This window comes from Conger conger, chromosome 2 (assembly GCF_963514075.1).
Source record: "Conger conger chromosome 2, fConCon1.1, whole genome shotgun sequence".
Taxonomy (NCBI): Eukaryota; Metazoa; Chordata; class Actinopteri; order Anguilliformes; family Congridae; genus Conger; species Conger conger.
Genome location: NC_083761.1, coordinates 23,202,854 through 23,216,164, shown reverse-complemented (window position 1 = coordinate 23,216,164; position 13,311 = coordinate 23,202,854). Strand labels below are relative to the sequence as shown.

At 43.1% G+C, this 13,311-nt stretch overlaps 1 protein-coding gene across 2 annotated transcripts in view; it reads right to left on the bottom strand.

Moving 5' to 3' along the window:
• Positions 1 to 13,311, bottom strand: part of psme4b (proteasome activator subunit 4b) — a 55,107-nt gene that overhangs the window by 8,298 nt on the left and 33,498 nt on the right. For both annotated transcript variants that reach the window (XM_061232544.1, XM_061232545.1), the window contains exons 30-40: positions 13,103 to 13,156; positions 12,841 to 12,970; positions 12,099 to 12,180; positions 11,442 to 11,592; positions 9,641 to 9,710; positions 8,946 to 9,071; positions 8,222 to 8,374; positions 7,678 to 7,782; positions 5,625 to 5,716; positions 5,300 to 5,431; positions 4,855 to 5,063 (exon numbers count right to left, since the gene is read on the bottom strand). In XM_061232544.1, coding sequence (XP_061088528.1) covers positions 4,855 to 5,063; positions 5,300 to 5,431; positions 5,625 to 5,716; positions 7,678 to 7,782; positions 8,222 to 8,374; positions 8,946 to 9,071; positions 9,641 to 9,710; positions 11,442 to 11,592; positions 12,099 to 12,180; positions 12,841 to 12,970; positions 13,103 to 13,156 — 1,304 coding nt within the window. The remainder of the gene's footprint in view (positions 1 to 4,854; positions 5,064 to 5,299; positions 5,432 to 5,624; positions 5,717 to 7,677; positions 7,783 to 8,221; positions 8,375 to 8,945; positions 9,072 to 9,640; positions 9,711 to 11,441; positions 11,593 to 12,098; positions 12,181 to 12,840; positions 12,971 to 13,102; positions 13,157 to 13,311) is intronic.

The following is a 13,311-nucleotide window of genomic DNA, read 5'->3' as shown; positions in this document are numbered from 1 at the left end:
CCATCTGCCACTTCAACACTAAAACACACATTACTGAGTCATTACACACAGGTACACACACTCATACACACACACACACTGGCCATCTGCCACTTCAACACTAAAACACACATTACTGAGTCATTACACACAGGTACACACACTCATACACACGCACACACACACACACACACACACACACTGGCCATCTGCCACTTCAACACTAAAACACACATTACTTAGGTACACACCAGTGGAGGTGGAGGAGGCCTGGCCTCCCCAATATTTTGAGAGAAGAGAGAGATTTAAAAAAAAACAATAAATATATTTATTTTATTTATTTATTTTAACAAAAAACATATTTTTTATTTTTTATATTCATATTATTTTAGTTTTGTTCATAAATCTAAATTTTCCCATGGCTAAAACCCAATATTGCAATTGTAAAGCAACAAGCCAGATTTCCCTATCAGTTTGTATTAAGGGAGGCCAGGCCAGGCCAGGCCTCCCCTAGGAAATGAGATTCTCATAGAAGTCAATGTAATGAATTTTTTTTCATGCCAATATGTGATTGGCCAGATCACTGAAAATGGGTGGGCAACGGAGGCCTGGCCTCACCATGCATTGTGTCCAGGGCTGAAAGATTGACATTTTGTTCGTCCAATCACATGCTACTGGTTCATTTGGAATCAACTATCCTTTCCTTTCCTATTCAACACAGAAGCCATTTTGAGAATTCGCTAGTCACTTCAGTCAAACAAACTCTCGCCATAGTGGCTACGAGTGTCCAACTTGTGCTTTTCAGGAAATTTTGAGAACACCCCTGGCTATCATCCCTGGAGTTTATAGCTCATTTGGCCAAACACTTTTGCTTAAAACTACCTCGGAAGTCGGCGAGATTCTAGCGCAATTTGAGATCTTGGGCTGGAGATATGCAGATTCCAGATACTAGGGAGTGAGAATGACATTCAATAGGTCATGTTAGACACCATTTGGGATTTATTGAACAGTTTTTGTCACGTTTCAGGTCTGTCTCGCCATGTTTTATGTTGATTTATGTTTATTTATGTTGTCTTAGTCACGTAGTGTCTTATCATGTATTATGTTGTCTAGGTTCGTCATGTTGTTTAGTTATGTTTCGTTACGATTTATTTTCTTGTCATGTTTAGTTATGTCTCGTTACGATTTATTTTCTTGTCATGTCTAGTTATGTTTTCGTACGATTATATTCCTGGTTATGTTTAGTGGTTATCGTCTTAGTTTCGCGTTGTGTCATGTTTTGATTTATATTTATTGTTACGTTAACTGGTCACGGTTTATGCATACACTTTTACATGTTTTTCCGCAAACCTTGCGTTCCGCCTTTTCTCTCCCTCTCCTTCTGTCATTCACTTCCTAATTGTTTCTATTTGTCTATTTACTAAAACTACTAACGCTAGATCAGGATTGGGTAGAGACTAACAAACTAATCATGTGTTCATGTTACCTTACGTTTCTCGTGCATGTCATTTACTAATTTACTAATGCTAGGGCAGGATAGGTTTATTACTAACGATTACTAATCTCCTTGTTAAACTTGTCATCCATCGCACCTGTTTTCCATTTCCTTGCTACGCTCTAACTAATTGTCTACACCTGTCTACACCTGCATTTATAGCCCAGTCGCGCAACTGTTCACTGCGAAATTGTCTGCCTCTGGTTTCCACGCAACTCTTGAGCATTTACTGTTTTGATTACACGTTACGATCCAAGCCCGTCATCGACTATTGATTATTGATTTCTGTTTTGTGACCTTCGTTTGTTTCTTGACTACGTCCCCGCCTACCGTTTTTGTACTTTTGCCCCGCTGATTGTTTCATGGTTTCGACTCCCGCTTCGCCCACGACTACGCCTCTGCCTGCCGTCCGCCTGTTCATCTGCCCCGCTGACAGCTCTCCTGCTACCGACTACGAGTTTGCCTCTTCCCTCGGCACCGTGCTTTTTGTTTGTTTACTTTTTGTTTGGCTGGATCTACGTGTATGGACTTTGCTGGTGTTGACTACTCTCCTGGGATTCGTCCCGAATAAAGCCCTGAGGGGTCTTTATATTACTATTGTTTCTGAGTCGTGCATTTTGGGTCCAACCCCCACGCACCCGTCTCAGTTTTATTTTTAATGTAGTCCATTTCGTTTTATTACAAGTCAATTTAATAATCTTCCATATCAAATTACTGAATTGTTGCTCTGTGAGGAAATTCACTCTAAATACGAATAGAGTGCTGCCCTCTAGTGGATAACGTTAACGTTAGATAAAGCCAACTGGAACCATATTTTTACATATTTTATATTAAATATATTGAATAAAACTACATATGATAAAGAAAGTGTTCTTATCTTTTTTATATGCTAAACTTGATTAAATTGGTGATTACATGTTGAAGCTGTAGAAGAATGAAAAATGTAAGCTAAACAAAATTGTTTTTAACTACATAATTAAAATTCCTGCCTTTTACACATGTTCACTTGGCATTTATATTACATCCAAATGTCATTTCTCAGCTTAATTATCAGGCAGGCTCATAGACTTACAGCAATGTCATTTCTTCAGGAAGGCACAAGGCTAAGCTCTGCACAATGAATTTCATCAGCCAGAACTTTCTGACTGTAGCTTACACTCCAAATAGTATGCCTTTGGCCAGCACAAAGACAGATAAGAGAACAGGGAACATTCCATCGCGAGTGAAGTGAGCAAGCGGAAAAAAATGGCCTCCTCAATTCTGGAAGTCACCAGCCTCCACTGGTACACACATTCATACACATACACACACACACACTGGCCATCTGCCATTTCAACACTACAACACACAGTACTGAGTCATTACACACACACACACACTGGCCATCTGCCACTTCAACACTAAAACACACATTACTGAGTCATTACACACAGATACACACACACACACACACACACACACTGGCCATCTGCCACTTCAACACTAAAACACACATTACTGAGTCATTACACACAGGTACACACACTCATACACACACACACACACACACACACACACACACAGGCCATCTGCCACTTCAACACTAAAACACATACTACTGAGTCATTGCACACAGGTACACACTCATACACACACACACACACACACACAGGCCATCTGCCACTTCAACACTAAAACACACATTACTGAGTCATTACACACAGATACACACACTCATACACACACACACACACACACTGGCCATCTGCCACTTCAACACTAAAACACACATTACTGAGTCATTACACACAGGTACATACACTCATACACACACACACACTGGCCATCTGCCACTTCAACACTAAAACACACATTACTGAGTCATTACACACAGGTACACACACTCATACACATACACACACACACACACACACTGGCCATCTGCCATTTCAACACTACAACACACAGTACTGAGTCATTACACACACACACACACACACACACACACACACACACTGGCCATCTGCCACTTCAACACTAAAACACACATTACTGAGTCATTACACACAGATACACACACACACACACACACACACACTGGCCATCTGCCACTTCAACACTAAAACACACATTACTGAGTCATTACACACAGGTACACACACTCATACACACACACACACACACACACACACACAGGCCATCTGCCACTTCAACACTAAAACACATATTACTGAGTCATTGCACACAGGTACACACACTCATACACACACCACACACACACACACACACACAGACACACACTGGCCATCTGCCACTTCAACACTAAAACACACATGACTGAGACATTACATACATGTATGCACACTCATACACACACACATACGCCATCTGTCACTTAACCCATCCACCCTGTCTGGCACCAACAATCATTCCACAGTCAAAGTCACTTAGATCACATTTTTTCCCCATTCTGACATTTGCTCTGAAAAACAGCTGAACCTTTTGACCATGTCGGCATGCTTGTATGCATGTAGTTGCTGCCACATGATTGGCTGAAGAAATATTTGCATTAACAAGCTGGTGTCCAGGTCTACCAAATAAACTGCTCAATGAGTGTATATGAGAATATGTTTTTATAAAGCATGCCCAAAGTGTCCAAAAAGCTCTCCAAAAAGGATTACTCATCCTAATGCATTGTAACCAACATGCACCACATTTAAAAAGGAAATTTATTTCAATTTATTTATTATTTATTATTTAAAGTTAGCCCCATTAGCCAGTACAATTACAGGTTTATCTATAGTTAGTCCAAATCCTGTAATTGTCTGTTACTACCTCATACGAAATGGACATGGGGTTGGATTTTATGAGGCAAATGAACAAAAACTATTTACAAAAGTTCAATATCGGAAAATACACAGACCGAAAGCAATATCACGCCGGCTGTACCACCAAACTTCAATCCACGCACACGCAAAATAAACTATCCTCTGATATCGATGTATCCTACAGGAATGTATGCATAACAGGATAAGCTAAAAACAAAGTTTTACAGTGATCCCTGTAGTGAAAGCTTTGTGTATTCTGTACAGGTTTGCCTGCAACGTCCATCACCTGAATATGACACATGACTCAGACACACTATGCCACATACTACATACTACATACACCCTGCCTCACCAGTCTTCAGCATTCACACCCTAACCGAGCATCTCAAACACATTATGCCACATACTACATACACCCTGCCTCACCAGTCTTCAGCACTCACACCCTAACCGAGCATCTCAAACACATTATGCCACATACTACGTATACCCCCCTCACCAGTCTTCAGCACTCACACCCTAACCGAGCATCTCAAACACATTATGCCACATACTACATACACCCCGCCTCACCAGTCTTCAGCAGTTTGATAGCCTGTGTTCTCTCATCCTGCGCCTCCTCTCCATACTCCTCCAAAACGTGGTTCTGGATCTCCTCATCTCCCTCCATCAGTGGCTTGAGTCTGTCCAGAACCCGCCCGGTGAACTCCCAGATCCGCGGCGAGGTCGTGGTGCGGGTGAGCGGCAGGTTCACGTCCAGCAAGAAGATGTAGGTCAGCACACTGAGAGAGAGAGAGAGAGACCCAGAGAGACCCAGAGAGAGAGAGCGAGAGAGACCCAGAGAGAGCGAGTAAGAGAGTGAGAGAGAGAGAGAGAGAGAGAGAGAGAGAGAGGGAGAGAGACCCAGAGAGAGCGAGTGAGAGAGAGAGAGAGAATTCATTTGAATTCCACAGGCCCACGTCCTGTGTGTGTGTGTGTGTGTGTGTGTGTGTGTGTGTGTGTGTCTCGTGAGGCTTACCTTCCGATGCGTTCGCGCACATTCTTGTACACCTGTGTGAGTTTGGGCTCCAGGTAGTCCAGCAACCTGTGCAAGAGCTCCGGCACACGCCACTGCTGCTGTGCTAGGCCGCCCTGTAGCACGTACAGGCGGCTGAGAGACAGAGAGAGAGACATATAAACACACATACAAACAAGTAATTTGCACATAGTAAACACACTGTACACATAGTATATACACATCATGCAAATATCTATGCACACACACAAGCAACCATTATATGTGGGAAACTGTGTGTGTGGTTGTGTGCGGGTGCATGCAAGTGAGTTGGAAGGGGCTTTCTCACCAGGCGTCCACGAAGGACCCCCCTTCTCCGTTGACCGGTGACTCCATCAACATCTCAAACAGCCAGTGCAGCTTCCGAGGGTCTCTGCTCTCCTGTAAGCCGATAGCACCAACAAGTAAGGACACTCGGCAGATTTATGTGAGAAAGTGAGGACCAGGGGCCATATTACAGAAACTTCCTAACTCTGAAATCCCATCTTATCTGTATTGTTACTGTGGCAATTTCAATTAGGACCGATGTTTATTTTCCTATCCTAACTGCAGATAAGAAATATGTATTACAGAAGCATCCTAACTTGCCAAAATCCCAACTAAAGAGTCCTAACTTTAGGATAACCCTGTTGGTGTCATAACATAGAACTAACTGTTAACATTGATTAAAATTTGCTAACGCTGGTAAGCTGACTAACTTCCAAAATGGTGCTTGAACCTAACATCACCTTCTTTAAAATAAACAGCGAATGGACTGGCGACCTGTCCAGGGTGTATTCCTGCCTTTCGCCCAATGTATGCTGGGATAGGCTCCAGCCCCCCTGTGACCCTGTTCAGGATAAGCGGGTTAAGATAATGGATGGATGGATGGATTTTATAGTATATAATTACACATATACGATTACATATAATAATGGGAACCTTCAGTACTTTCAATTCAAATCTGTTTTGAAATGTAAAATGAAAATAATGAACAAAAACTCACTACCACCTCCGCTAATGGTTGAAATTAATAAAATAATCAAAACCAAAAAATGATCTCCAAATTATACAAACTAATATCAACCGCAGACCTAACAATATCCCTCCCCATCCAAGTCTGGGAAAAAGACTTATCACTCTGCTACTGCTAATTATTGACTTCTGGACTCAAATCTGTAGGATACAATATAAGGCAATTCACAGAACTCATATCACCCACCAAAAGATGTACAAAATGGGAATTGTGGGCTCAGACACTTGCACTCACTGCTCTTTGAACACCCCAGATAATTACTTCCACTCAACCTGGCTCTACCCACAAACTCACCATTACTGGAAACAAGTCACAGATCACAGCTCATTATGAGCTGTAGCATTCCACTCTGTCCATCCTTCAATCAACCAACCAAATCAAAATACCAAACCTATACTCATTGCCCTAGCTATTGCTAAGAAAACCATCCTCTTAAACTGGAAAATAAGACACACAATAAACATAACACATACACATATCCATGGAAATAATCTCAAACCAGCACCAAAGCTCACACTTGGCAAACATTTGATGTCCTTTCATAAAATCATTCAATTTGCCTGTAGACTAATCCCCCCAACCCCACCCTCACCTACATATACTCACATACTCCAATCCAGAAACACTCTCCATGCAATACCATATCCTAATCCAGCCCATCCATAATCATGCATACTTTCCTTTTACTGTTCTTTTTTTTGTATTTAGGAATGTATTATTCATATTCATCATGTTATCTTTCCCCCCCCCCCTCTTATGTATGGAAGCATAGGTTTGAGACAGGGACATATCACCCCCAATATTTTTGGATGAACTCCAAGACAGTTAGTATGCGTGTGGGACCTGTATCTATGCAAGACGAGGTGGTTTGTGTGTCTCCCCCTAAGTTTAAATGAAAATAAACAGCACCGGCCTACGGCCATAGTGGTACCAGGCTTCAGTAGCCGACCTCTGCTTGCCTGTGCTAGAGATAGCTAATCCAGCTAACGTCAGTTTGTTTAGTTACTTAACCAATCAGCAGTGCGCAATATGAAAAAAGTGGAGTAGGCTGCTAGGTTACAGAGATGAAAGTTGATAATCGATTTCAGGTTTTTAGTTAGTTTCTGTAATCTTACACTTGTCCTATCTTAACATCGGACTTAAGATAGGAAGTTTCTGTAATATGGCCCCTGGTGACTAAAGAGCGCAATCTGCTGATGTGATGCGTGGAAGTACCGATTCAACACAGAGACCTTGAAGAATGCAGAAACAGATGCAGTGTGGGTGGGGCTATGACACAATCTTGCAGTGTGTGCATCTAGGTGTGTACGAGTGTGTCTATACGTACACAGGCGGTGGCGATGCAGGTGCCCCAGTCAACGTAGGTTTCCATGGTGATGTTGGACAGTGCAGTGCGGATCAGAGAACTGAGAATCTCCCAAAGTCTCACCACCTGTCAGAGGAGGGTTACAAATATGAAACGCACGCCGCATACAGTAACAATTGTTCATGTGGAGTACTGTGTATGTGTGTTTGTGTGTAAAGTATGCATGTATACTGTGTGTATAGTGAGTGTGTGTGTGTATGTGTATACTGTCCATTCTGTATGTGTGTTTGTACAGTGTGCGTGCGTCGTGTACTGTATGTTGCTTTTGTATAGTGCGTTTAAGTGTGCGTGTAGATTGTAATGTACAGTATATTGTGTATGGAGTATGTCTGCTTGTACAGTGCATGTATGTGTGTGCATGATTTAGTATAGATGTGTTTGTACAGTGCGTGTATGTGTGCATGGTGTAGTGTATGTTTGTACAGTGCGTGTATGTGTGCATGGTGTAGTGTATGTTTGTACAGTGCGTGTATGTGTGCATGGTGTAATGTATGTGCACTCTCACCTTGCTGTAGCTCCAGTGTTTGGAGCCACGGATCAGGCCCGCCATGATCTCAGCGACGCAGCGCTGCGTGCTCTCGTGGGAGTCGGCCACCAGACGCTCCATGTGCGGCAGGAACACGGGCAGGAAAGCGTCGCCGAAGTTCCGGAACAATCCCTGCGGCGCAAGACACAAAATGCTCAGCAGGTCATACACTGAGAAACCAAAAAACACAAGCCTCTGAGTAATTCAGATACAGAACCAGACAATTCAGAACCAGAAGACCAAAAACACAGGCCAATCTGAGGAGTGGACTCAAGCCACAATTTCAGATATGCCCAAACGTGAGCCTGTCAGCAGGTTTGATTCAGACTGGTGAGTAGAGAGAATATGGAAAAGGGCTGGAGAAATTAACCAGAGCAGGGATCAGCAATTTGCGGCTCTTGAGGGCCAAGAACTGCTGGTTATGCACCCTCTTTCTACCTGGGAGTCAGGTGTGAAGAGTCTGGCCAATTAGCAGCACTAATTAGCCGATGGAGAAGAAAACCAGAAATGTAGATTTGAGGGCCAGAGTTGATGATCCCTGAACCAGCATGGGAGTTTGGCCAGTTACGGTATATCTGCAAGCCTTATTTTGGAGACCACAGCAGTTTATTGTGTGTGGTTGTGTAAAAGGTGTGGTTACCTTGAAGGGGCATAGCCTACATAGTGTACAGTATTGTTCTGTTTGAGGAGCAGGTGTGGTTACCTTGAAGAGGCAGAATCGTCGAGGGCTGAAGCGGTCCTTGCCCTTACGGTCCTCAAGGCACAGGAACTCAATTAGCTGGTCGACGAACTCGGGGTCGGAGAAGTAGTCATACACAACCTGTTCCCTCTGACACACACATAAAAACACAGCCAAGCATGACATTACTGGGACTCGCAAGGTCGGCGGTCCGATTCCCGGTGTAGCCACAATAAGATCTGCACAGCTGTTGGGCCCTTGAGCAAGGCCCTTAACCCTGCATTGCTCCGGGGGGAATTGTTTCCTGCTTAGTCTAATCAACTGTACATCACTCTGGATAAGAGCGTCTGCCAAATGCCAATAATGTAATGTAGCTGACACTTTTAACCAAAGTGACTTACAGTTGATTTGGCTAAGGCCAATCCACCCTGGAGCAATGTGGGGTTAAGGGCCTTGCTCAAGGGCCCACAGCTGCACTGAACTTATTGTGGTAACACTGGGGTTTAAACCACAAACCTTCTGGGTCCCAGTCAAGCAATTTAACAACTAGGCAATCGGCTGCCCTATGTGTGATTCTACGTTACTACTTCTGCCCAAAAGCATCTGTGTGTGTGTTGAACGTGCAAGAATGTGTGTGTTTGTGCATGTGTGTGCAGCTGCAGTGTGTGAGTGTGCAAAAACATTTGTGTGCATGTAGCGTGTGGTGAGTGTGTGCATACCTCACTCATCTCCTCTCTACTGAGGTCTTGCTTTGGCTGCTCATGTGTAGGAGCATATAGCATCAGTTTCCTAGACAGAGCGAAAGGGGAAGAGAGAGAATGAGAGGGAGGGGTAGGAGAAGGAGATGGAAGGAGAGAAAGTAAAACGGTACGTCAGACACAAAGAGACATCGAGGAAGCCTGAGTGAGGAAGCAAGAAAGAAGGGGAGAAGAGTTACAAATCAGTCAAACTGAAATGAGAAAAGGAAAAGTAGAGGAAAGGCAGTGTGATCACATCGTGTGTGTGTGTGTGTGTGTGTGTGTGTGTGTTCAAAACGTATTTGCACCTTCTTCTATTGTTGCATGTCACACACTGAATGGTTTCAGATCTTTAGAGAAAAATGTAATGTTACACAAAAGGGAACAAATAAGAAACACTTTTTTTATTTTATTATTTTAATTATTTCATGAAAAAAGTTATCAAGCACCCATAGCATCCCCTTAAACTTCATAACTGGTTGCACCATCTTTAGCAGAAATAATTGCAACAAATGCTTCCTATAATTTGATTGTCATTGCTCTTTGCAGAACTGCTTTAAATCAGGCAAATTGGACATGACATTACCACATCATCTCTCTTCGTTTCAAGTTGAGGCTTTGACTAGGCCACTGCAAAGTCATTTCTAAAGCTCTGGGACTCCACCGAACCACAATGAGAGCCATTATCTCCAAATGGAGAACACTTGGAGCAGTGGTGTATCTTTCCAGGTGTGGCCTGCCTGCCAAAATTCATCCAAGGGTGCAGCAACATCATTCATGAAGTTAAAAATATCGAAATAAAGGGCTGCAGGCTGCACTAGCTCCAGCTATGGTCAGCATCCATGACTCCAGAGAAAGAAAGAGACAAAAAGTAAGGAAGGGCAAAAAATGGACCAAGAGAACCAACTATGAATGCACGTCTCACATTTGCAAAAAAAACACCTGGATTGGAGATCATCCAAGTGTGTTTTTTTGCAAATGTGAGACGTGCATTGATAGTTGGTTCTCTTGGTCAGCAGTTATGGCATAATGTTCTATGGACAGATGGAACAAAAATTGAGGTTTTTTGGATGACAGGAATCATATAAATATCTGGCATAAAGCAAAATACAGCATGTCACAGTAAGAACATTGCACCAATATTCAATATATATGATGGTGTGGGGATGCTTTTCTGCATCAGGACTTGCCGTTATTGCTCTGTTCCAGAAAATTCTTTATGAGAATATCCCATCATCAGTCCATGAGCTGCAGCTGAAGCGTAACTGTATGTTTTGCCAAAAACTAAGAACCGCTACCAAATCAGGTATCAGGTCCCTTGTTCTCGTTAATCCCATTGGCCATCTATACAACGGAACCTAGCTACCATATATGTACCGTATATGTACTGTACTGTATTATAACGGACATCTTTACTTACGACAGTTGTCTGATGTTAGGTGCGTTTGTTGAATCCGACTTGGCACACTCGTATATGCCCTTCTTTCAAAAAAACTAAGAGAAATTTGATAAGAATACAAAAATGTTCTTGCATGAGGCCCAATGATACAAAACATAAAAGCAAGTCCACATCTGAATGCTGAAAAGAAACAAAATTATTTGAAATGAGTTTTGGAGTGGCCTTGTCATTCACTTGAGTCCTGACTTGAACTCAATTGAGATGCAGTGGCAGGACCTGAAATCAGCAGTTCTTACTCAAAACAACCAATTTCTCTGAATTAAAGCAGTTCTGCAAAGAATAGTGGAGCAAAATTTGCCACTGTATGTGTGTATATGAGCGTACCGTGGCCAGCTGTAGTAGCCCAAGTGGGTTTTCTCCACAAAATGGCAGCTGTCCCACTCCTGCTGTGTGTGGGGCAGACGCTTGCTGTCATAGAGAAGCCACCAATTATCAGGCCTGTCCTCAGCCACCCCACCCTCAGCCTCCCTGGTGCCTGCAGGGGACAAGGTCATGTGATTATGTATATGCAGTGATGTCATAAAAACAGACACCACCATCAAAACCATTCCCATAGGAGGTCAGTAGGAAAGCTAACCTCCCGGCATGAAATTAGTCTTTCATTGATGGAACTGAAGGAATATTGCATACCTTGGAAAGCAAAGACACTCACTTTTGGTGAACATGTTGTTGTTATGCCCGGGCAGCAAGGTATCTAGTCAACTAGCTAAATAGCTCAAACAGATATCTTTCCAACTTGATAGCCTGGTCAGAAAGCTTGCTATGACACATTTCCCTGTCCAAAAAATCTGGAACATTACCAATTTTTTTGACACAAGTGTGTCACTCCAAGAAAAGTTATAATTGATTCCAGTATATAACAAAGACTCTAGTACATAATAAAGACTCTGGTAAGTAACAAAGACTGTAGTATATCACAAAGACGGTAGTATGTAACAAAGACAAGGTAAAGCAAGACTGATCATGTGAGTTATTACTCACAGATTTCTTCAGGACTAGCAGGAACTTTCTTATGGGGTCTCTTGAGTTGCTTGAAGATGCCAGCAACCGATAATATTGCTACCTAGTGGACAACACAGCACAGAATAGAAGTTTCACTGCAGGTAGATGGGTGTGTGTATGCATGTGTGTATGTGTGTATGCTTTGTATGCATTTGGCAGACGCTCTGGATAAGAATGCCAATAATGTAATGTTGTGTGTGTGTGTATAGAACACATGGTTTGTGTGTGTGTGTGGGTGTGTGTAATTGTGTATGGTTTGTATGCACTGTGTGTATATGGTTTGTGTGTGTGTATGCGTTGTGTGTGTGTGTGTGGGGGGGGGCATGTGTATGAAACATATGTTTGTGTTTTTGCATGTGTAATGTCTGTTTGTGTGTGTGTATGCGTAGTGTGTAGGTAGAGTCTGGTTTGTGTGCTCGTGTATGTACGTGTGTGTATATGGTTTGTGTGTGTTCTTGTGTGTGTGTGTGTGTGTGTGTATGCTTAGTGTGCATGTAGTGTTTGGGTTGCATGTGTGCTCGTGTGTGTGTATACATAGTGTGTGTGTGGGTGTATGCATAGTGTGTGTGTGTGTGTGTGTGTGTACACATAGTGTGTGTGTGTGTGTGTGTGTACATAGTGTGTGTGTGTGTGTGTGTGTGTGTGTGTGTGTGCGTGTATGCGTAGTGTGTGGTTTGCGCATGCGCGTGTGTATAACTGGCAGTACAGTTGTCAGGCTGACCTGGCGCACAGTGAGGGAGTCGTGGTTGAGGCACTGGATGAAGAAGCTCACAGCAGGGACAGGGAGGGGGTGATCGTCCCGCAGCAGCAGGGACAGGAACCCGATGGCCATGTGTTCAAACTTCCAGGGCCTGGAGTGCAGATAGAGTAACAACACATAAAAAGTAACTCAACAACTCTCTCTCTCTCTCTCTCACACACACACACACACACACACACACACACACACACAGAGGAAAGTATGCTTGAACTCTTGAACTTACAGGTCTCCATCATTAAGGCAGTCCAGGAGCTCGCCGATAAGCCTCTCGTACGTCCTGTAGGGCAGAGAAAGCGATCAGCACTGCTACACATGGCATGGCAAAACAGACCCATACAGCAAGGTGGTGAAGCAGTCAGAGTGTGTGTGTGCGTGTGTGTGTGTGTGTGTGTGTGTGTGTGTGTCTCTCCATCCGAAAATTTAGCCGTAGCT